Source organism: Clupea harengus, chromosome 22 (genome assembly GCF_900700415.2).
Source record: "Clupea harengus chromosome 22, Ch_v2.0.2, whole genome shotgun sequence".
Classification (NCBI taxonomy): Eukaryota; Metazoa; Chordata; class Actinopteri; order Clupeiformes; family Clupeidae; genus Clupea; species Clupea harengus.
The window spans coordinates 39270-64936 of record NC_045173.1 but is presented as its reverse complement, the minus strand read 5'-3'; the positions used below and the strand labels follow the sequence as shown (position 1 = coordinate 64936).

At 42.2% G+C, this 25667-nt stretch overlaps 1 protein-coding gene across 4 annotated transcripts in view; it reads left to right on the top strand.

The window, feature by feature from the left end:
• Positions 1–1494: 1494 nt before the first annotated feature.
• Positions 1495–25667, top strand: part of zfyve9a (zinc finger, FYVE domain containing 9a) — a 60739-nt gene continuing 36566 nt past the window's right edge. For 2 of the 4 annotated variants that reach the window (XM_012820296.3, XM_012820294.3), the window contains exons 1-3: positions 1496–1828; positions 12331–12418; positions 21803–23070. In XM_012820296.3, coding sequence (XP_012675750.2) covers positions 12349–12418; positions 21803–23070 — 1338 coding nt within the window. In that variant the 5' untranslated portion in view covers positions 1496–1828; positions 12331–12348. Of the gene's footprint in view, positions 1829–12330; positions 12419–21802; positions 23071–25667 lie in introns of all 4 variants that reach the window. The other 2 variants (XM_012820297.3, XM_031559336.2) reach the window with 2 other exon arrangements.

Sequence of the window (25667 nt, the reverse complement as noted above, 5' to 3'; positions counted from 1 at the left end):
ACCTTACATATATCAGAAGCGATGGGTGTGCACACAATGAACATAGTCTTGTTTGACTCTCAGCAGGAACATTTCTTACCGTAAAAATGGTTAGAAAGTAATAATAATAGAGACCACTATTTACCCAATTTGTAGCCTAGTAATCCTGCCCTACCATAATGTATGTAGGCTATAACTTGTCTTGAAATATATATCTATCACAAAAACCGTAGGTTACATGTTACATGTTGCATGCTTGCTGACACACCACTGAGGGCAGAAGCAGCGATGCTGATCCCAGCTGAACTGCTGCACTGCTGACTCCATGGGCTGGCGACTAGTTGACGGGCTAGTTAAAAAGCCAAAATAATCTAATTTAGGCAGCTTTGCCGCCTTCTCCTCCTGTTCTTTTTTCTCTTGCCCTTTTCTACTTCCACTCTTGTGCTTAAAAGGCATTGTTACAAGTAAAGTTGTGCTGTGCTCAATTAACTAGGTTATCAGACCTTCAAATTGGTTTAACTATAGCGTATTGTATTGTCACATGATCAAATAAAGACTTGACATTGGACAACAACATACATATTACCCAGCAATCATCATTGCTAACCACAAAAATACCAAAGAAAATAAGAACTTAGTCATTTCATTGAATAGTTTTTTGATAGTTTCTATAGTGTATGTAGGATAAGCATATGATTTTGTTATACATTGCTACTTTCCCTCAAAAAATAATAGCCACCATGACTGAGATAAGTTTTCCTTTTCAAGTGTATATAGAGCATTTGACACTTTCATAATTTAAAACCAGTGCGTAAATGAACATAAGCATATCTGAGAAAATGTGACGCTGTACCGAGGGTGGGCCAGTCGAGCGACGCCTGTCGCTGTACTTGCAGAGGGGGGTCCCCTCGAGTGACGAGGTCTTTGGACCTGCCTACGGGCCCCGATACCCCACGAGCCCAGGTGCAGCCGCACCTGCTGCACCCCCTATAGTTACGCCCCTGGTTGTGGGGCACCTTGTTAACAGTATGTGTGTTACTGCATAGTTAGCCAGTCAGTCATCACACGAATGCTATCCACTTCTTATAGCAAGGCAGTATAATGAATCAAGTCGACAAAAAAATTACATTTAGTACCTTGCCATTAAATTTACAAAATTGGGACCACACCAACAGTCTGGAAAGGACAACTGCTCCTTCAATAAAGACTATAGAGTGCTTCGAGAGAAAACCATGGCACTGCTAGTGAAACTGCTAAATATCATACTACAGAGTCAGAGAGAAACTTTACCATGGGGCACAGGGGTTAAATATACGTGTATGCTATAATGGATAATTCTTTGCACAATTAACCCCACTAAATTGCATCTGTCAAAATATCTCTCCTCTTATTAAAACCATGGAAGCTGGGATATGTATTATTGACTTTGTGAGATTTTGTGGTTGAGACTAAGGTGTGATTAGGTTTATTCCAGACAAATGTAGAAGCGGCAGGTATGCCACCTGTCGAAACGGGTGAAATGCACCGAACTTCACTTAGCTCACGTGACATGAGCGTTTTGAACCACACCAGAGCCCCCTTTTAGAAATTCCTTGACCAGACCACACACTTCAGCAGTGTATCGAAACATCTGCGCTTGGGAAGTTCGACATAGCGTTGAAACGTCAGCTTCCCAGTTACTACTTGCAGGAGCTGGGCTAGGGATTGGCCCGAAAGCTAACTCACATATTCGTCTTGGCTGATAGCTGCTGAATATTTGTGATTGTGTAGAGACGATGATGTTGAAAACATGAAGAACCATAACATTTGTTAGGATTTTTTTCCATGGTGTCAAAGTACTCCAACTTCGGTAAGTTACGACTGATGGGCCACTAAAGACATTGATAGAACACTCTCTTTTAGCTTCATAAAGCGTTGCTGTTACAGTGACGGCTAACATTAGCCAGCTAGCTATGTTTGTGTATGTTGTGTTTTCACATTTTGGTTTGCTGTGAGGAGTTAACGTTACTAAGTACTGTTATCACAGCAGCCTAACTTATTTATATATACCATAACGCGCAAGAACAAACAATATCATGAACTTGATGTGACAGTTATGTGATCACAGTTATCGGTAGCTAACGTTAACTTCTTAGCTTAACCAAAGTCGCTCGTTAACAATACAACTTACAAAACAGCCATGATAGCTGGTTAACAGGCGTAATCGTATTAAAGGAAATATCTCGCTTTAAGCTTACATCAGAGTTACAAACAAATGTGCAACATCAAGGCGTTTAGAGGCGAAGACTTTAGCCTGCTTGGTTCTAAGCAATAATGAGTTCTGTTCCAAAACTAGCAAGCTATCTAACTACCTAAAAGGTATGCAAAAAAACTTGCACCACCAACAACCCAGTTGACACTGATAGAAGCTTCCCAACACACTAACTGGTGTCTTTTGGCAGTATAGCTGGCAATGTCATGCTGTGAGAGCTTTTCTTCCAGCCCGGAACACAGAACTACATAGTGCGTATCCTGAATGGCTAGTGGGAAAGACACAGGTGCTTCACATGACCATGTTGTCAAAATGAATTTGAGGATGGAACCACAACGATCTGCCTTTAAAACCATACCTCAAAAAGTGTCATTGTTGCATAGTCTTTTCATGCCATGACACTTATTCCACTTTAAATGTGCGGTAGTCCTCATTTAAAACAATCCACAACAAGTGTGAAATCGGTGTTAAATCGTCAACGCTAACTGATACTTCACTGAATCCGACATTGATTCATCACTTAGAGTCCGCGATTTTAATCCGATTTTAATCCAATACACAAATTCAGCTAATTTCTCCTCCCTGTCCACTAGTTGTCTGTTCTGCGTGTGCTGTGTAAATTGGAAAGAAACAAAGTGGCTCGGACCTAGCCGAACATCATTCCAACATGTTACTTTAGGAGCATAGAAAGGAGGGGTGCAATTTGATAGGAGACTTTCAAGGAACACTCAGGACGTTTTGGGAATGTTTATGGGACCATTATAGGACGCTCTCTAGAGCATTGGTTCTCAACCTTTTTTGCTCCATGACCCAAATTTTAAGATACCAGTGCAGTCGCGACCCAACAATTAATAATCAGCATGAATCATCAGTTCAATAATTTAACAATTGTATTATTATTATCATTACTACCACTACTACTAGGCTTAATACTTTACCACAGTTTTACCATTGAAAACACATGCTACTGTTTAACAGTCATGATCAGTTATGCAATCTATATGTTCAACTTCTTTGAGAAATCATGGACTTAAGCCATACATTTTCAACTTTTTAATAGAAAATTATGAACTTACATGTTCACCTTTCTAGTCAGAGATGGACTTACATGTTCTGCTTATCGCAGGACTTATGTTCATTTTCTGAATGAGAAATCCTTACTTACATGCTCAACTTCTTAATGAGAAATGGTCTAACATGTTCAAATAGTAAATGAGACCCCTGAATGTTTTCCTGTCATCGAGGCTGCCCCATCCGTTGTCACACCAACACACTTTGACCAGGAGAGCTGACTGAGTTTAAATATGTGTCAATTGCAGAAAAAAATCTCTGGTACATGTCGGCAAATCTGCTTTAAATAAGAACTGCTCTTCAAAGTCATCATTCCGCACATAAACCAAGAGAATGGCACGGCTAGCCACGTCTGTGGATTCATCGACTTGTAAGCAAGGTTAAAAAACGAAAAAACGAAAACTAGGTGATTTTTTTTTTTGTCGTTAACTGAAATAAAAATAAAAATGAGGCTTTATAAAAAAACGATAACTGAAACTGTATTGTGTCTTTACAAAATTAACTAAAATAAAATAGAATTATAGAGAAAATGTCTTTAGTTTTCGTCTTTGTCAATGTATTTCATATGATTTATTTCATACATATCCGAAGTCTATCTTCCGCTGTACCACTTTTAGTACACGCCCCTCGCCTGGTATCATGGCGGCAAAAGTCGGGAGAAAGCGACAGAGTGGGATTACTTGGAACAGTAACGTGCGGTGAGGTTCAGAGTCTGATTTACAAATATATTGTTTTCACATCCATTTGATGCAAGATCAAATCGTCTTGGGCTGCCTTCCGCATCACTACACGTATACTTGTAAGATTGGCTGTTGGTGAGAACGTCTCGCCATAATCTATCCCTGCTCTCTGACTGTATCCTTTTGCTACAAACCTAGCTTTGTACTGGTCGTGTCCGTCAATGCCACCCTTGATCGAGTATACCCACCTTCCTCCCACTGTCTTCCTGCCCTCTGGTAACTTAGTCAGGGTAAAGGTCTGGTTGTCCTCTAAGGACTCCATCTCCTCGTCCATCGCTTTCTCCCACTTTCCTGACTCAGTTGATGTCATGGCCTCTTTAAAGGTCAGAGGTAGGCTGTGGAGTCTCTATGCTCTTGTCACAATATACTTCGGGGTCCAGTCCTAGCTCCTGTGTCTGAGTCTCGTTTTCACAGGTTGTCTTCGTGACAAACTTTACCAGTCTGTGCTTCTGCACTTTTCCTTTACCGGGGTAGTAAACTAGATAGGCGGGACTGCCCTTGTCATGCCCTACAAAGAGTCCTCTCTCACACCTAGAATCTAGTTTCCCTCTGTCTTGCTGGTAGGCATAGCACACTGACCCGAATTTATGCATCCTGGCTAGATTACACCTTTTACCTGTCATTACTGTATATGGGGTAGTGCCTGTGTGTTTGTTAAAGCACCGGTTCCTGGTATAGGCTGCTGCCTGGATGGCATAGTGCCAAAGACTCTTAGGTAGGCCACTGTTGATAAGCTTACATCCGGCCATCTCAAAAAGAGTGCACCCTTCCCTTTCAGCTGTCCCGTTCTGATGCGGGGAGTAAGGACAGGAAGTCTCGTGTCTGATTTTGTTCTTTCTCAGTAGTGTCTGAAACTCTCTGTTAATGAACTCGGTCCCGTTATCTGATCTGATGCATTTTACAGTGCCATAAGGCGCTACATCTGCCAGGTACTTCTCAGTGGCCTGAACTGCATCACTTTTTGCTTTCAGGAAGTAAACCAACACTGCCCCCGTACACACATCGGTGAAAGACCGCATGTACCTGAAACCATCTTATGGACTCATTGTTTACTGGACCAGCTAGGTCTGTGTTCACCAGCTCAAGTGGTGTCTTTACCTTATCAGCCAGATCTCTGTTTCTCGTTTGAGTGAACTTTCCCTCTATGCACACTGTACATTCTTTATCAGGCCTACGCTTTGCACCTTTAATGTGCATGCCTTCTGTTACATCCTGCAGCTTCAAGATATCCTTGTAATTGTAGTGACCCATTATCTCATGCCATGTCTGGATATCATAGCTGACATGACACACATCATCTACATCACACTCGGTTTGCAAGTAGTACATTCTCTTATATACATAGATATTATACCTTTTGCCATCCAGCCACACTATGACATCTTTACCTTCGTCGAAGAACACTTTGGCACCGTGAGCGGTAGCAGACTTCACTGAGAAGAGTTCTTGGGGGTACGAGGGGATGTAGAGAGCGTTCTTTAAAGTCACTGCACACCGGCGCCCCTCGCTGTTTATGAGGCATACCTGTGCGTCTCCCCTGCCTTGCGCCACCCCGACGGTACGCTTCCTGTCTGCCAGCTCCATGCTGTGTCTCTCCGGCTTGAAGGTGCTGTCGAAGCGCTTGAACTTGCTCCTGTCGTAGATGATGTGGGACGACGCGCCCGTGTCCACGATCAGTCCCTTTCTCTGGGTATGCAGCCGTTGCCCTGAGAGGCTGGCATCTTCTGTGTGTGCCCTGAAGGTGCGGTCTTCTCCTCCCGCGGCTCCCCGGGCGCCATCTTGTTCACAATCTGCTCTACAGCCACCGCCGTCGCCTCCATCTTGGACACACGCACACCGGGCGCTCAGTTCAAGCTCCTTCTTTGAGCACGCCTTGTCTGTGTGTCCCCTGCTTTTGCAAAAACTACACCAAACTTTCTCTGTGCAGTCATCATTTCTGTGAACCTTTTCTCCGCACCGCCAACACACCATCTCCACTGGCCCGGTCTTTTTCCTTGGCGCCGCTTGGGCCCTCAGCACCCTTTCTCCCGCCTCTTCTGCGACTGGGTCTGAGTCTTCTGAAGCCTCGAAGTTCCTCAACTTTGCCTTGAACTCTCCCAGCGTCATGTCTGCTGAACCATGCGTCACCATCAGTGTGAACGGCTTGTACTTCTCCGGTAACCCCCTCATGACCATCGCCATCATCAGTCCCTCACTCGGTGCTTCACCTGCACCCCTGAGTTTCTTTATGATCTGCTCAGCTCGGATAACATATTTGGTTACAGTCTCGTTGTCAGCTTTCTTCAGTGCAGTCATTGTTATGTACAGTGAGACAATCCGGGGTCTACCTTTTCCGATGTAGTGTTCTTTTAACACTTTGAGGCTCTCTCGGCCCTTGTCCTTCGTGTCTCTGAATATCAGTCCCAAGCTCGTATTGTCAAGTAGCGGCGCCAATACACAATAGGCGTCAGCATTCAGCTTGTCATCGTTAGCCTTTTCTTCAACCGTCAGTGGTCCACTGCGCTCTGTGAGGATCGTCTGCTTCAGCCCCACTCCGTGCATGCAGCACAGCATCCTTTCTTCCCAGAGCTCATACTCCTCTGCTCTCCCGTCAAACGTGGGCCACTTGCTTCTGTTCGACATGGCTTTTTCTGTTTGTAGCTCAGTTTAGCTCCTTTTCAGCCTAGCTTTAGCTTCCCGGTACTCCCGATGCTAAACTAGCTCTTTTGGGTAATCCTACTTCTGTATGCTAGCGCAGTCTTGCTAGCTATCTACGCACGTGTCTGTCAAACTTTATAATCATTCTCCGTTAGCTGGGCCCAAAACCTGTTAACAGGTAGGCTTATACCTTATACCTGCACAGCGGAATAATGATTCAGAGGAATGAACAGACGTTTAGACGTTTGTCTCTTTAGCCATCAACGCGTGGCATTATTTATTAAAGTACAACATGCTGCTCTCCGTGAGAGTCAGTTAACAAGAGATGAGAGAGGGTGAACATCCCCCTTTATAAGATCATCAGTCACACGTGACTGATGCCATATGAGGCGCAACAGCGCCTCCTCCTGGACAAATATAATTACATACATACATTCATACACTTATCCACTCTCAACATATATAAACCCAATACAGTATTTTAAATCACCATTCAATTGTCAGCTTGCACATTGACTACTGGTTGTTTTCATATCAGCATTCTTTACACACACATAGGTAGCTACATAGAGTTGGCAGCTGCTAGCTTGTGATGAACTTGTGTTACTATGTGTGATTATGCACTCGTGAATATGAACTCTTTCATATGAAGTTGCACAGGCACCCTGAGGGGTTCTACCTTTTCCCATTAAAATGTTAAGAGTTCAATCGAGGAGACTTTAACATCAGCTAGAATACATAGCTATCCTTTCATGCGAATTGAACTCTTCCATTTAAATCGTTAAAGGTTATTAAGTGTCCTTAGCTAGCTAATTAGCTAGCGTAGCAACTAGATAACCATAGCAACCAGGAAACACAACTTTAGCTGCAATTTAAGTTTAATTTCTCAAAATCAACTCACCAAAGTGATCACCATCACTTGTGTGATGTTAAATGGCTTCACATCTAAACAATCCTAAGAGAAATAATGGGTACTCAACGGAGCAAGGGCTTAGAATAGACTTTATTTGTCATTGTGCATTAGATGCACAACGAAATTTGTTTGTGCAACCACTAAAAAAAGTGCAGTTGTGCTGGGTGGAGGGTATGAGGGTTGTGTGATTATTTAGTTCTGTGATGGCCCTGGGGATGAAACTCTTCTGCAGTCTGGAGGTGCGGGCTGTTGTGGCCTGGTAGCGCCTGCCAGAGGGTAGCAGGGTGAAGAGATGGTTTGCGGGGTGAGTCTCATCCTGCAAAATGCCACATGCTCGGCGGAGGCAGCGTGTCCTATCCAATTATTCTCTCCGCAGACCTTATGACCTGACTGAGGGATTTCCTGTCCTTGTCTGTGCAGTTGACGTACCATGCAGTGATACAGTATGTGAGGACACTTTCAATGCAACAGTGGTAAAAAGACTTACGGGAGACAGGTTGTTTCTCTTCAGTATTCTCAAGAAGTAGAGCCGCTGCTGTGCTTTCTTGACTGTGGCGGTTGTGTTCATCACCCATTTCAGGTCCTCTGAGAGCATAACCCCCAGGAACTTAAAGCAGGAGGTCCTCTCCACTTCCTCACCATTGATGATGAGGGGTTGAGGGTTCGCCTTTTGCCGTCTGAAGTCAACTATGATTTCTTTTGTCTTTTTGACCTTCAGGGTGAGGTTGTTTTGCTTACACCATCCTGTCAGTCAGTCAACTTCGTCTCTGTAGGCACTTTCATTTTCGTTGGTGATTTGTCCTACTACAGTCGTGTCATCTGCAAATTTGATAACTGTATTTGAAGTATGGGTGTTGGTGCAGTCGTATGTGTAGACGGAGTAGAGCAGGGGACTCAATACACCGCCTTGTGGAGCTCCGGTGCTGAGGGACAGGCTCGAGGATTGGTGAGGACCCAGTCTCACTGTCTGGGGGCGATCTGTTAGGAAATCCTTAATCCACACACAGGCTGTAGCTGAGGCCCAGATCAAGGAGTTTGGTGATCAGCCGGTTGGGGACGATGGTATTAAAGCCGAGCTGTAATCTATGAAGAGTAGTCTCACATATTCTCCTTCTGTGTCAGCGTTGTATGGAGGGCTGTGACGATAGCATCCTCAGTGGACCTGTTTTCCCTGTAAGCATACTGATGCTGGTCCAGGGAGCGAGGAAGGGCAGCCTTAACGCGCTTCGCCACCAGCCTCTCAAAGCACTTGGCGATGATGGGAGTGAGCGCCACAGGTCTATAATCATTTAAAGTGCTGATGTTGCTTTGCTTGGGCACTGGAATAATAGTTGCTGTTTTAAAACAGGTTGGTACGACCGCTTTGGCTAAAGACATATAAAAAATGTCCGTAAAGACATCTGAGAGCTGGTATGCGCATTCTTTGAGCACTCTTCCTGGAATGGCATCTGGTCCCTCTGCCTTCCTTGTGTTCACAGACCTGAGGATGTGTCTTACCTCCTCTGCTGTTACCATGGCTGTGTGGTCTGTGCCAGCAGGTGGGGGAGCAGCTCCATTATCTAGCCCAGATGTCTTGAAGCGGGCATAGAAGTGGTTGAGCTCCTCTGCTAAGGAGGCATTGGTGTTTGTGGGTGGGTTGCGGCTTCCCCTGTAGTTGGTGATCTGTTGTATGCCTTGCCACACTTGTGTTGGGTCTCTGTTGGTGAAGTGGCCCTCAATCTTCTCCCTGTACATGGCTTTGGCCTGCTTGATGCCTTTTTTCAAGTTGTGCCTGGCTATGCTGTACTGTGCTCTGTCACCTGATTTGAAAGCTGTGTTGCGCTCCCTCAGAAGGGCCTGGACCTCCCCAGTCATCCAGGGTTTCCTGTTAGGGGGAATCCTGATGCGGGTGTTGGTGGTGATATTTTCAACGCAGGTCCTGATGTAACAGAGGACAGCAAAGGCGTACTCATTCACATCCTGATTTAAAATACAAGGTCCAGTTTGTTCGTTCAAAGCAGTGCTGGAGCTGTAGAGATGCCTCTTCAGGCCACTTCCTAACAGTTTTGATGGTAGCTTCTTGTTTTTTAATGATGGGGCGATATGCTGGAATCAGGGATAGTGACAGGTGATCAGACTAGCCCAGACTAGCCCAATTTTTTTTTCAAATTGAACAATATATTAACTGTTTAAAGTATATTATGAATATAAATACATACAAAACACTTGGCTTCAAACTACAGCTTCAAACTTTTTAACTTCAAACTATGAACATTATATTAACTGTAAACAACAGTTTATAGTATACTTACATAAATACAAAAAACAGCTTCAAACTTCTTTTGCAAAAATATGAGCATATTTGCCTTTGGAGTCAAAAATGTATTATTTTGTTTGCATTTATTTCATGAAATTTCACCATTTTATGATTTGTTTATACTAGTGCTGTCAGTTAAACGCGTTATTAACGGCGTTAACGAAAACCCATTTTAACGCCGTAAAGTTATTTTATCGCCAGATTAACGCAAATATTTTTTTTTTGGCCTCGCAAACTGTGTAGTAGGCTAACGTTACGGTTTGAGTGAATGGTGAGCGCGATGCGGTGAAATGGACGATAAAAAGCTTCTGAATGGAAAGTTTACTTTTAAAAGTTGTGGTGTGCAAAAGAAGCGAGCTTCACTGTTGTCTGGAAATGTCAACAGGCAGCTGACTGAAAGCAAAGAAGTAGTAGGCTTACCTTTTATTGGTAACCTAACTGTTACGGTTCATTGTTTCTGAAATAAGAGGCCTGACTGCTATGTTCCCAGCAAACTTGAAAAAAATGAAATATTAAGCCATGGTTTAACTGCACTATAGGCTGAGTCCTTGTTTACCTGAAATGTGCACTTTATAATTTTATTTTGTACCGCCCTGTTTGGCAATGTTGGTTTTCAATAAAATAAAACATTTGCATAAAGCAAGCCAATCCACTTTTCCATGTTGAGAAGGGCATTAAAATAAAGAGATGGAAAAAATAAATAAACGAAGGGACATTTAGAATAGATAAAAATGTGCGATTAATCGCGATTAATTTTGAGTTAACTATGACATAAATGCGATTAATTGCGATTTAAATATTTTAATCGTTTGACAGCACTAGTTTATACCTATCTTTTCTATCTTGTTTATAGTTAAATATAGTTACTTGAACACACTGAGTAAGGGAAAATGTGTACTGCCCCTTTAAGAGACTACCGTAGGTTAAGTTTTGCTGTCATATCCGTTTATTTTTCAGTCTTCGGTTGCTGATCTGACGTTGACTCTTGCCTTCTCTCCCCTCTTTTCACGCAATTGTTTTGTTGCATTTGCTGCACGTCGCGATGTTTGAATCTTTTTGTGCGAAATACAGCCACACTTTTGACCGTTTACCTTTCGGTATTTTCTCTGTTAAAAGGTTGATGGCTAGTTCTGTTTGTGCTTGCTCTGTGAAATGCTGCCATAAGACTGTTGCTATGAAAACACCAATGAGCGTGAGCGACACAGGACAAAGTTTACATTGGGAGCTGGGGCAGTTCTAAATGTGCCCCACGAAATCTTCCTAGCAACAAAAATACAAAAATAATTCATACAGATCATACTTACGCCACTAACGTTACTGCTAGTTAGCTATCGCTAGTTTTCTACTGTTTTGGAGACAGCCTCCGTGTTTCATGTTGCAGCCTGAAATAATTCCTGTTCACAAGACAACATTTTACGTAAGTTTTGTTGATTTAGCTGCATGATTTGTTGCTGTTATTGATTTCAATCGGCTCAGACACCGAAAGGAAGCACCGAAATCTGCGTGACATTTCGGTCCGGGTAGGTATCGGTTGTATAGGAACCGGTGCCATATTGGAACAGGTTCTCGGTCCCCAACCCTAGTGTCACTGTGATCTGTTTCGTCGTCTGACATCCTGCCTGCGTTTCTGCCGTTCTCATTCTATGGGTGTTTATGTTGTTCAATTTCATATATTAATTTCAAGTCGTCCAATTTCAAGTAATCCATTCTTCTACACTAGCTGCTACCTTATCTTCAATCCGAAAGTAATGTTAAATCTCCATGGCAACAGCTCTCGAGGGCTTGGGAAATAATCGGATTTATTGCTTCCTTCATTATTCACAGCAAAATAAATAATGTTCATTACATTTCATAGATCTATTACCAGGCTCTATGTAAAAAGGGCCACGCACACCTTGCGGAAAATTATAAAAAATTGAAGCCAGATTTCAGATTTGAAGCCTATTTCTGAATCTTCAGTGCGGACATGGGCTGCGTTCAATTTCCATGTCTGGTGTAGCCATTCTCATTGTTTACAACGGATTAGAACTCTGCTAGTGTCTGCACCGTGTCCACAGGGCAGAATTTCCGCCCTTGGTGTAGCGGAAGGGAGTAAGTTGTGGGAGACGACAATGATTTGTCAAATTTGCGGGAAAGTTGCGGTGATGTGTTAAAATTGCAACGTCGCGCTGAATTCGCGGGGAATCGTTTAATTTGCGTGAATGGGTGCGATCGCAACATCGCAAAATCCTGGAGGGTCTGCAAAATGCATCATCTCTGATGCAGCCAGGTGACACGATTGTCCAATGCGTGTGACTATGCGGGCATACAGCAGGGAGAAGGGAGTGTTGGATGAAGTTAAAGATGGCGAATAATAATAAGAAAAGATACAACATAATGGGCACAGGTTTTCTGCTTAGAGAACATTTTAAGACCTCATGTTTCTCTTCCTTGTCCCTGTCAGGTGCAGTTTTTGTGACCCATGGAGAATTATTTCCAGACAGAAGCCTTGAATCTGGACAAGGTGCTGGATGAGTTTGAGCAAAATGAAGGTGAGGGACCAGACATATCTTCCTTGTGCTGCGCTCATGACGACCATGGACAGTTTAAGGCGTATTGGTGGCTTTTCCAATTCACTTATTCACTTTACTTACGAGTTACAAACACTCAACCATGTGTGCATGTGTGCATTTACAGTCATGAAATATTATTTCCTTTGCTTTACATGTAAAATGTAATGAAAACATACTGATATGATGTCCATCAACATACCAATACCAACATTAAACATACCAATACCAACATTAAACAACACCAAAATAATCAAAAGAAATAGTCATGGAAAAGTGCTTAAACATTATCTTCACTTCTAATGCTCACTATTAAAACCTCACATAGGTTTCAGACTTATTAAAAACAAGTATTCTAAGACAAAAATGAGCCCTCCCGACGGGACGAACGGAACCCCGATGCGCAGCGGAAGCGATAATGACTGCCGGACTATACATTATCCCACTTATTATATGGTTACTTCTCAAAATGATAGAAGGCATTTCTCCAAAATACCTATTTTTAATGATTTTGTTGCTGTTTCGTGATTTCTGCTAAGAAAAAATAGTTCTTCACGCAAATAGAACTTTAAAGTTTCAGGTGTTGCTTAGCAACCCATTACTTGCTGACTTTAAGTAACAATGGGCCTCATATTCGAACATTTTCTGAAGCTTCTTCTGAAATGTTTCTTACGGAGAACGTAAGAAAAAGACGCTTGAAAATGTGTTCCTACACAGCAGAAGTGTTCTGAGCTGTGCTCCCCCGGAAGAGTTTTCTTAAATTGAAAGCGCGTTCTCGTGCACCCGGATTTGCATACATACACGCCCCGCCAGCTCCTTATAAGGGCACGCAACCGTAGTGATGTGTGCAGTCGGAATCGACCGAATCTACACAAAAGCAACTCGTAAACGAATCATGTCAAAGAGGAAAGCGAGCATTTACATTTACATTTAGTCATTTAGCAGACGCTTTTGTCCAAAGCGATGTACAAGAGAGAGAACAGTCAAGCTAAGAGCAATAAAAAGCATGGTGTAACAATAAATACTACTTTACATGAGAATTAGAAAAACAACGACCTAGAAAAAAGGAAAAAGAAGTGCAGGAATGTAACTGCTGAAGTGCAAGTTAAGCGCTAGTCAGGTGCCAGTTAGGAGGGGAGGTGCTCTCTGAAGCACTTACAGTAAACGCAGATCTAACTTCACTGGTGCAGAGGTGGAGGTACTGTTGCAGGATGTAGATGTGTCCATTCTATTCCACTATAGCTATATCAACGCGATTTGAGTTTTGTGCTTATTTATTTATTCACATACATTTGCAGTGTTCGTGTAGACCTTTTATTTATTTTAGGACATCACGATGCCTCGTAGAATCATGACTATAAATGTGAAACATAATTGTTAATGATACAAATATTCTCGTATTTATTATTATTATAATTATTTTAATCCGAGAATATCTGTTTTTTTAGTCCGATTTACGACTGCTATTTCGCGTTCTGAAAGTCTTCTGAAGTTCAGAACAGATCCCAGATGAGAACTTTCATGAATGCCAAATGTTTTCCTAAATCCACCGGAAGTGGAGTTCAGAAGAAATTCCTTTTAGATTCTTCTCAACTGCGTTCGAGAATGAGGCCCAATGACTTTACGTTATGTTTAATGACCGGACTACTTGCGGAATGATATGAAAGATGTGAATTAGAAGCACAAAACCTGTTGGCAATGACAGCTGTCATACATTTTTCACAGCGGTCAATATAAAGAAATATCAGACCTCCGAACGTTGGGGTGGACCATTCAAATCAACAGAACTTTTTGGAACATTCTGAGGAGCCGTATAATAATTAAACGTATTATTAACCCTGTGCTGTTATAAATGTTGATACTCTATATTTAATATTGTTTTCAAACATATTCTTGCCTTAAACCAGCATTTCTCAAAGTGTGGTGCGCACCCCAATGGTGGGACGCAGAGACGTGACAGGTGGGGCGCGAATGGACGCGATATACGGGACATTTTCCCGTTGCAATGTCTTCCTCTATAGACAATAACGATCATACACCCCCAATGCACTAAACAACCACACTCAAATAAAGAAATACTGTATTAATTAGCCTATTAAGTATTGTATTGTATTAAGTAGCCTGTTCTTAACCTTTCCTGCTAGTCGTTGTCGTAGATTACCCGTTTAAAAAAAATGCATTTTCCGTTTCACATTTGGTGAATTCCGTTTTTTTTTCCGTTTCAGCTCATTTTGTTCACCCTGAGGTAGATTGATGGCTTAAAATGAGTGAATAATATGTGCCCTTCTTAGATTGTTGTTTGCCAGCCATCAACAGAACAGAAGACTAAACATTTTTTGTTTTAAATGCGATTGGGAAGACGAGCGCGTGAATGTGACTGAATGTGGCTTCAGCGGAGATCTGTGGGTCAACCGTTGAAAAGGGGGGCGTGGCCGGAGCAGAGTTCAGCGCAGACGTGACATTTTCTCAGTGGTTTTGTTCTTTAATTAATGTTTGTTCATCGTTGCAATCGTTGTTGTGTTTATTTGAAAGAAATATAGCCTTGCAGCCCAAAATACAGGGGAATTTGGGCGATTTGTATGAACAAAATGATGTTTCCGTTTCAAAGGTGCAATTCCGTTTCAAAGTGTTCATTCCGCAAATTCCGTCCGTTTTCCGTTATCGCGGAAAATCATTGGCCCTAAGGGCCGAAGTGTTCTATATTCTAAACTCCTGGGTTATCTCCCTTTCCCTTTGGTCTGCCGTTGATGAGCAAATCAATGGCAACTTGGTTTGGCCCGAGAATAATTCTCCACACTGGTTGCACAGAGTTCAACGTTACAGCAACATAACTTTGCTCTGGTCGCTACATCTGATCTATCCGTGTGCATCACCATTCTCTTTCTCTCTTGCTCTACCACACCCACCCTGTAGCTTATTGCTTCGTGTTGCTTCATTATACATTATAGGAGCCGCACCATTATACAACACTATATTAACATTAGATGTGGGACCGGGATGAAAATGTGACCTGGAACAATAGTGCGAACATTTTTATTTGACAGTTGATCCACCAAAAAAATCAACCTAAAAGAAAATTTCAATAAATTTGACAATTTTACATTTCATTACATTTAGTCATTTAGCAGACACTTTTATCCAAAGCGACATACAAGGGAGATTTTGAGCTTGGCCTACCATTGATAACAAAATTGCATAGTAGGCCCTCTTTATTTATTTTTGGAACTCAGTCCATTTGAGGCAAGGATTGACACCATGGCACCTTTATTTTCTCTATTTTTGAACTGATGTTATTTGTTATTGATTAAGATTTAGAACGTATCGTTATTTCAATAAATTTGACAATTTTAAGCTTGGCCTACCATTTTATTGGAGCGATGAGGGACAGGTTGGGCTTGAAAAGGCACCCTTGTTCAAAGTGGGGAATGACAGAAAAAGTTTGAGAACCACTGCCTTAAACTAATAATCCTACATTTTATCCACCTTATTCCTGAGCGACCGATAACCATGATAACCAATCCACTTTTTCACTTCTGGGTAATGCTCATAGAGAGTGAAAAGATGAACAATGATTTCAGGTTCGACCTATGCTTTAACACAAATTTTTTTTTTTACAAACATATGTGCCCTATACACAAAACTGTATTTTTTTTACACAACCTGCCAACGTTGAGTGGGAGGATGGCATGGCTGGTCACGCTGAAACTAAAACACCCACCCAAGAAGGTGTATGTGTGCTCACATCGTTTTACATTTAGACATTTAGTCATTTAGCAGACGCTTTTATCCAAAGCGACTTACATATATGCGACTTACAATGTATACACATTTTACATTTACACTGATGGCACACTGCACATCAGGAGCAATTAGGGGTTCAGTGTCTTGCTCAAGGACGCTTCGACAGGGAATCGAACTAGCAACCTTCTGATTACTAACCGACTTCTCTACCGCCTGTACCACTGTCGCCCCCAGTTATGTTAACAAGCGGCCCACAGATGACAATCCAATCCCGGATTTATATTTAAGATCCAATCAACCTCTTTGTATGGAAGCTGCCGATGAAGGATGACGTAGCTGTGATGGCGGCGTTGCTGTGTGGTGTAGATTGGAGGACTTTTGCGGTCGTCTTCGCAATTTCTGGTTTTGCTTGCTCCTGTCGCAGAGTTAGCTAGCAGGCTTTGTGTTAGCTGCTCGCCCTTAACTTACTAAGTCTCGGTTAGCAGTACATTCCTGGCTAACGAGGACTCTTAGGCCGTCATTGCTGTAAGACAAGAGTTTGTTGCATTGAGTGTGAGAGTGAGAGTGAGGGCCTGCTCTTCTGAGCAGCTAAGAGACGAGTGTGCACTCTCCAGAGCGCTGGAGCAGAGTACAAAGATGTACGCAACTGCTGGTCTTTTGTGGTCCAGTTCAGGGGGTTGACATCAGACTACAGTTACAGTTTGATTGGAGGAGAGGCTGACTGATAACATAGGTTCTGGATTAAACCATACACAAGTTACTGATTAAAGTCAAACACGGTGGACATATTCCTGGTGTACCAACAGTCACGTAGTTTCAGTCTTTGAGTTTGATGTCACTACATTTTTGAATAAGCTGGTCTGAAAGAGTAGAATGGATTTGACTTGGCACAGGACCTTTTATTTCCAGAACCGAGGAGTTAATATCCCCATCTGGACTTGCTGAGGACCATGGCTCTGTGACACTCACAACAGTGCCCCTGTGTGCAATGTTCATGCCCAGCTTTTTCAGTAGGTTACATGCAGTTACCTCATTCTCCTTACCATAGTTTGTGGTATAGTTGCCACAAAAGGAGGGGTAGAGGTTCAGAATGTGAACAATAACGTGGTGTGTTTGGAAGGGACTGTGCACCTAAGACTCTGCTGCCAAAGAGAAGAGTCAGAAATGATTTACTGTACATATGTACAAACTGAAGAGGTCAGAGAGGTTAGAGGTTAGAGGTTAGAGGTTAGACCTAAGCCAGGCTAGGACACTGCTTTTGATGCCAAACATGGTATTCAAGTCTCTAGTAAATTATGATGATCTATGTCGAAAGCAGCGCTGAGGTGTAAGAGATCCAGTTTTGAAATGCATCCATGATCAGATATAATGAGTAGACAATTCAGAACTTTTACTCGGGTTGTCTTGTGCTGTGATGGACGATGGAAGTATTTTTTTGAGAGGAAAGGGAGGATGGCTATAGATCTGTTATTAGCCAGGTTATCAGGAAGAAGGTTACATTTTTGGGGAGATGGTTTGATCTCTCATCAATTAGGTATACAATAATGTATTATTTTTATTAATATTATATTATTAAACATTATTACCTGTTATTTATTAGGGCCCTCCTGGGATCACTAAGTTTGTAAACTCTGGTGACAGACTCCCCAAAGAATGTAACTGAAAATGTCCACTGGTGTGACAGCACTGTAGTGTGACATGAAATCAGCGTCACACTGGTGGAAATGGCCGTCACACCAGTGGACATAGGCTATAGATATATAGATATATAAGGCCTAGAGAATAATTTTTTTTATTGAATAGACTACTTCTATAATAGCAAATTCTCTCAGCATTGGAGTACACAGCAAGTAATACATTCCTACTATGTTTCATTTAGTTTGAGATCCAGTCAGAAGGTTTGAGAGCCACGCAGATAATGACGAGTAAGGACAGGACGGGAAAGTACAGGGAGAGGTTGAATACAGATCCTAGGAAGAGAGAGGAGATATTTTCTGCAGATATCAGGAGAAAAAAGCACTTGGACAAATTGTTACCCTCAGTGTGAAGTCTGTGTCAGCAGCAACAAAAAAAGAAGGTCCAAGTAAAATGGAGAAAGTCCATAAGGAGATGTAGGGCAAGGGACAAAGCCACTAAGGCTGTACTTGAACTAACTCCCCAGTCACCTCAGGCTCATGATCAACTATCTGATCATGAAGAGGTCAATGAAGGCCCACTACCTGTTCCATGCAGCACACCAACACATTCACCCAAAGAGATACAATGTCCAGTCAAACCCAATGGAGTAAAAAAAAAAATCAGTTGTCAAAAAATAGCTGAAGAAGCTAATGATCGAAAATGAGAAGTTAATTAAACAAGTTAAAGCATAAAAACGAAAAGCTGAGAAGTTTAGAAGACATAATCAACGCCTCATCCAAAGACGGAATATCTATGATAAAAATCCATCACGAACAAAACAGTCCAAACGAGGAGACATTGCTCAACAAAGAAAAAACAAGTGGAGTCCTTCTTGATAAGAGATGAGAAGGAGAGTACTAGCAAAATCTTTAGTTGACTTGCACAAAGAGTATAACCAGACATGTGACGCACAACATGCAATGTCTTACAGACAGTTTGTACGCTATAAGCCATTCTTTGTGACAGAAGCCAGATCAAATGATCGCAATACATGCGCCTGCTACCAACATGAGAACGTGCGGCTCCTTATTGATGGCTTGTCACAGAGGGGTATACTATCTTTAAAAAGCCTATCATCTCTCCTCTCCGGCATAACCTGTAATACTGAAGACTAAAAATGCATGAACCGAACATGCACCGAGTGCTGCTTTGCTGAAATACAGTCAAGATGATCGAGCCAGATGGGAACACTCCTCAAAGGAAGATGTGGTGGTTGGGGACGGAACATACAACAACTGGGTGAAGAAAACAGAAACTGGTACAGTGGGACAGCTTGTTGAGGAATTCCATAGAGAGCTGGAGGCCATTGCCATCCACCATTTCAACTGGCTTCACCAAGCCCAGAAATTCAGGAATCTGAAAGAGAACGAAATAGTTCTTCAAGTTTACTTCTCTGAACATCCGATTCAAATGGATAAATAAAAAGTGACATTAATGTCATCAATGAAATCTTGCCACCATCAGTTCCAAAAGTCCATGGGATTCTTCATACTCAACAACAGATACTTTCTTTCTCTCCAGCAGAGATTTACGACAGGGATCTCAGCTGCTTCTGCCCCTACCCAGAGATGTGTGAGTGCTTCACACCAACTAAGATGAGGCTCAACAATTCTTCCAATGCAAATTCAATCAACTGCATCCCAACAGAATCCAGGAGACCTACACACACACACACACACACACACACACACACACACACACACACACACACACACACACACACACACACACACACACACACACACACACACACACTACCCTGATTGTCCCAATACTGATGAAGACAGTGAAGAGTACACTGTGGGAAAATGTGTCATAGTGAACTATGACAACAAGCCATTTGTTGGTCAGATCACCAAACTACATGCTGATAACATTGAAGTCAACTGCATGGTTCAACATGGAAAGAGAAATGTATTCAAGTGGCCTGAAAAGCCAGACTGCATTTTCTACCGCAGAGACCAAATCATCAGTGTCATCGCCGAGCCAGAGCCCCACCAGCGTCCTGCACAGCTCACTAAATATGACTGGCTACTATTCAATGAGGTCTGAAAGGATGTAGAAACAAGATGCGAGTCCCAAGCACCACAATAAGTAAGCTGGATGTGCACATTTTTGTACTACTTTACATTTACATTTAGTCATTTAGCAGACGCTTTTATCCAAAGCGACTTACAAGGATGTATACACATTTTACATTTACACTGATGGCACACTGCACATCAGGAGCAATTAGGGGTTCAGTGTCTTGCTCAAGGACGCTTCGACAGGGAATCGAACTAGCAACCTTCTGATTACCTTCTGATTACTAAACGACTTCTCTCCCTCCTGTACCACTGCCTGCCCTACTACTCGAGTTGTACTACTCATGCGACTGGATTTTACTGAAAAATTAAATAGTTTGAGTTCTTATCTCTACTGAATGTATTTTATTCGTTTATGTTTTATCAATGAATTGTATCAATGAATTGTTTAATGTAATAATTTGACAAAAAAAAAAAATTGTTCAGTTTCAATCTATCCAATGTTCTTCACAATACAATTCTGTTTATATTATGATGTGACATGCTGTTAGCCATTGGCCATTATTTATATTATGATGTGACATGCTGTTAGCCATTGGCCATTAGCCAAATCATTTGTTCTGGTTCCGAATGTGCAAACTGTAACCTCAGAGAGAGTACAGAGGAAATAATAAAGGAGAGTTTGTACAAAACTTGGTGTATTGTTGTCCATTGGTGTTACAGAATGTCCTGTGGCGTGACAAACAGAAAACAGGGGGGGGGGGGGTAGGTACTCACCACTGGTCCAGAGGTGACTGCTTTTTCTAAACTCCAAGTTGTCTCAGTGACCAGGGGGGCAAGTGGTCACATGTGTTGTGTTGACTATTCAAAGCCCCAGCAAGAAGTCAAAGTCGGTAACATGGCATTACATGAAACATTTCTATGTGCACTTAAAGTGTTGAGTTCAGTTTTGGATAAAAAAAAAAAAGTAAATCAATGTTCACAATTTGTTAGTGTTCTTAATTGTTTAATTATCTCATGTGACATCATCTTATCCATTGTGTGTGACAATTCCCCCCGTTATGGGACAAGTTGTCTCAAGTGCACGCTCTAAAGTTAAAGGGAAATCATTTTGCAATTAAGTATCATATGACAATCTAATGAATATGGAATTTGTGCTCACGATTAAGGTATTTCATGTGGTACAACATGTTTACCATTGTGATGCATCATTTGCAGTCATTGTGATAAGAACTGAAAAGGGTGATGCACGCTGTGCTCTCCCCTACATGTACCACATCTAGAGCTGTTGCAAGAAGTAGAACCATGGTTACAGTAGTACCAGGATCACCAGGGTTACAGTAGTACCAGGATCACCAGGGTTACAGTAGTACCAGGATCACCAGGGTTACAGTAGTACCAGGATCACCATGGTTACAGTAGTACCAGGATCACCAGGGTTACAGTAGTACCAGGATCACCAGGGTTACAGTAGTACCAGGATCACCAGATAGCCCTGGTGCTGCTGCTCGTGCTCCTGCTACTAGATGTAGTATATGTAAATATATTATTTTCCCAGGTAGCAACTTCATCTTGATCACTGGCATCATTTTGCTTTTGCAAGCACTGGTATTTCCTTCAGGAAATGCAAATATAGTAAATACACAGCAAATATAAGAAGAAGGTTTTAGTAATTTAATAACACATTTATGGAAACACCCCCTTAATCAATGTACTGCTGAATACATAAGCATGCCCCAGTTCAGCCACCAAGCTTTGTATCACAGTTGATCAGAGTTTTCCCTATTTGATTGTGTTTGTGATTTACCCTACTGGACTACATATCCCAACACTACTGGACTACATATACAGTTGATCAGAGTTTTCCCTATTTTATTGTGTTTGTGATTTACCCTGAGTTTTATGTTGCTATCTCTTTGCACAGATAAGACGGACAGCTCGACACTCTCTGACGCCAGATGGACCCCGATCCTGGCCCCTCCACCTAATTTTTCTGTAGGCAGCCCTTTCATCTTAAAACCAACGGATTCTTCTGCTTCCTTGGTTTATGGGCCCTTCAGGAAGCTGTCTCCAGTATTGCAGTCTGAGGTCTGGAGTGAGGATAATAATCTGTTGGATATCCACGGTCCCATACTCCCTCAGCCCACCATTGGCAAACTGCTGACCAACAGACAGCACGAGGGGTTCAACAATGGCTACCTTTTTAGTGAAAAGAATACCGGTGTCCCTGAGAAGATTTTTGTCCATGGCCAGGTCACCAGCACTCCATCTGACAGTCCAGCAGTTAACAGAGATGAAGGATCTTTCTTGCACAATTTGGGACATGAGAAGTGGGGCATGCTAGCAATAAGGAATGAGGCTTCATCCACAGACATGACATCTGGAACATGTGGAGAGGTCAGTAGTGGTGAGTGTTGTGGCTTAGGGCAGTCTTTCATCCAGGACTCCACATTAATGGATGACTATGACAGGAGTACAACAGTATCTGAGACCACTGAATATGGTAGTGGACCTGAAAACAAGGCGATAGCAGAGAATAGGATGTACTCTGATACTCTAAGAGAAAGGGAAAAGAAAGAAAAAAAGACAATGGAAGAAGATCGTCAGTATGTAAATGAGTCTCTCTCAATAACAGCAAGACTGTCTCCTGACTGCTGCAAATACAGACAAATGACATTATCTCTCCAGTCCCTGGGTCCCTCTAAGGAGGACTCTGTGATGGAGGAGAAGGAGGTGGAGGAGAGTAGACCGGAAGAGACCACAGAAGCAGAAAAGAAGCTTAATAGTGGAGGTGCAAGGCCCAAACAGCCAGTCAGCCTTAAGCTTCCGCCGATTTTAGGACAGGCTCAGAATGAGTTTAGGGCTTCTGAGAAAACAGGGCACCTTGATGTTCAGAACCAAGCCAATAGTGTGGCTGCACCACCTTTATTTCATGGATTAGAAGGCCGGTGTGACTTTGGGGTTGTCAGACTGAATGATGAAAACAGCAAGCCCTCTCCTCCCAGGCTTTTGGGGCCATTTGAGAGCCCAGACAATGACCTCAAAGCTGGACCGCGGGAGGCACTATTTAAGGAGCCCCTTGGAGAAGTGGCCCCAGTCTGGGTGCCTGATTCAAAGGCACCAATCTGTATGAAGTGTGAGATCAAGTTCACCTTCACCAAACGGAGGCACCACTGCCGGGCCTGTGGAAAGGTACGCTGCTGCACTTTCCTTTTAACACCATCATTTATTTCTTTAATTCTATTCAACTCAATTCAGTTTAATTTACTGTATATAGTGTCAAAGTATACAAATGGTCTCACGGCACTTTACAGAGCCCAGGGCCTGAACCCCCCCTAGAGCAAGCACAATGGTGACAGGGTCAAGGAAAAACTCCCTGTTAACAGGAAGAAACCTTAAGCAGAACCACGGCACATAAGGGGGGACCCATCTGCTTGGAGCTGGCTGGGTAGAGAGGTAGAGATTGAAAAGGGGGGGCTGTGGATGTGCATGCTAGCATACATGTGGTAAATGTACACATATATAAACAAAACATGGTATACATACATGATGCACCCAAAATTGATAGTGGATAAAAAGGGGAGAGAGCATTCAAGTCTTGGAGAACAGCTTAGTGGGTGAACAGTGTGCTCGTAAGGTTGCTATTACAAATAGAGCAAAGAAACAGAAAACTATGTTGATGGTGGCAATGAATAGTATTGCGGTTAAAGGCTAGCACAGAGTATGGGGTAAAATAAGTGCATGACTGTGTGGTGGGGGTGGGTAGATAGAGGGTAGGCGGAGGGTTTCTGCTAGAAAATCAGGTGGAGTGGCTACATCAGCATCCCACAGTGGAAACAGTCTCTTTCTTCCCTTCCTAGTCTAAACTAAGTGAGTGGGTAGAGCTCGGCTAGCTAATATGTGTGTATGTACTTAATGGATATGGTGATAAGGAACATTGGGCCTCATTCTCGAACATTTTCTGAAGTTTCTTCTGAAATGTTTCTTACGGGCTTCGGAAAAACAACGTAAGAAAAAGACCTCTGCCAAATTCAATGAAAATGTGTTCCTACGCAGCAGAAGTGTTCTGAGCTGTGCTCCCCCGGAAGAGTTTTCTTAAATTGAAAGCGCATTCTCGTGCACCTGGATTTGCATACATACACGCCCCGCCAGCTCCTTATAAGGGCACGCAATCGTAGTGACGTATGCTGTCGGAATCTACCGAGTCCACACGAAAGCAACTCGTAAGCGAGTCATGTCAAAGCGGAAAGCGAGCACAAGTAAACGCAGATCTAACTTAACCGGTGCAGAGGTGGAGGTACTGTTGCAGGATGTAGATGTGTCCATTCTATTCGACTATGGCTATTTTAACGCAATTGAGTTTAGTGCTTATTATTTATTTATTCACTTACATTTGCAGTGTTCGTGTACATTCACATTTAGTCATTTAGCAGACGCCTTTGTCCAAAGCGACGTACAAGGGAGAGAACAGTCAAGCTAAGAGCAATAGAGACCTAGTGTAACAATAAATAGAAAATAAAAAAGAAGTGCAGGAATGTAACTGCTGTAAGTGCAAGTTAAGCACTAGTCGAAGTGTTAGGAAGGGAGGTGCTCTCTGAAGAGTTGGGTCTTCAAAAGCTTCTTAAAGGTAGAGAGGGACGCCCCTGCTCTGGTAGTGCTAGGCAGTTCATTCCACCAACGTGGAACTACAACTGAAAATAGTCTGGATTGCCGTACTTGCACAGACGGCAGTGCCAAATGACGCTCACCAGACAAGCGCAGCATTCTGGTGTAGTCCTTTTATTTATTTATTTTATGACATCACGGTGCCTCGTAGAATCATGACTATACATGTGAAACGTATTTATTATTATTATGATTATTTTAATCCAAGGATGTCACAATGGGATCTCGAGTTTATGTACCAATTTCCTGTTTGCCAGCTTTGTCGCTGATTTCGATTGGCTGTGACGGGTAAGATACTAAGTCCAAATTCCATGAACCCTATGGCTGATACATACAACACATCACATCTTAAACGGATGAATATTGACTGAAATACAAGGTAAAACCACTTTTTGTAATGAAGGAAATGAACACATGCAGCTAAAAATGACAGGTGTCGTACATGGATAGGTGTTTGCCTTTGTATATTGAAAGAAATCTGCACATGAAATTGATGCCTCCTCTTCAGTTAAATGGTGACTCTTTGGGGGACTACAGAAAATAAAAGTCAAGTCAAAAGTCATATGTTGCAAACAGAATGGGCATTTTTATCTTGTTGCCATCCAAAATTATATGCATCGATTGAGGAAACATATTGACTGATGCACAGACATGTCAGTCATGGAATTGACGTTTTAAAAAATAATTAAAAAAAATATAATAATGCACAATTTCATGTAAAAGAGATATCTGTTAACATTGCATTATCTGTGCTTTCCCAAATAATAAATAGAGATTCTGATGCATCCCTAGTGCCTACACAGCTTTACTGCTTGACCCCCAATGATAATAATAATAATAATAATAATAATAATAATAATAACAATAAAAGGTAGGAACACTTAGGGTGCCTACACAGCTTCACTGCATAGCCCCAATTATTATTATCATTTATCAAGGATGCGTCCAAATTTTAAGTAACTGTAACTAGTAGAACTATAGATGCATTTCCAGAAGAAATTGCGAAGTGTCATTGCTCAATACCAGAGGATTTCAACCCTTGCCCAGCAAATGACAGATTATACAGCCCTAACACATGAGCATACAGCACACATTAGGATTCATGATTAATAAAAGCGTATTCA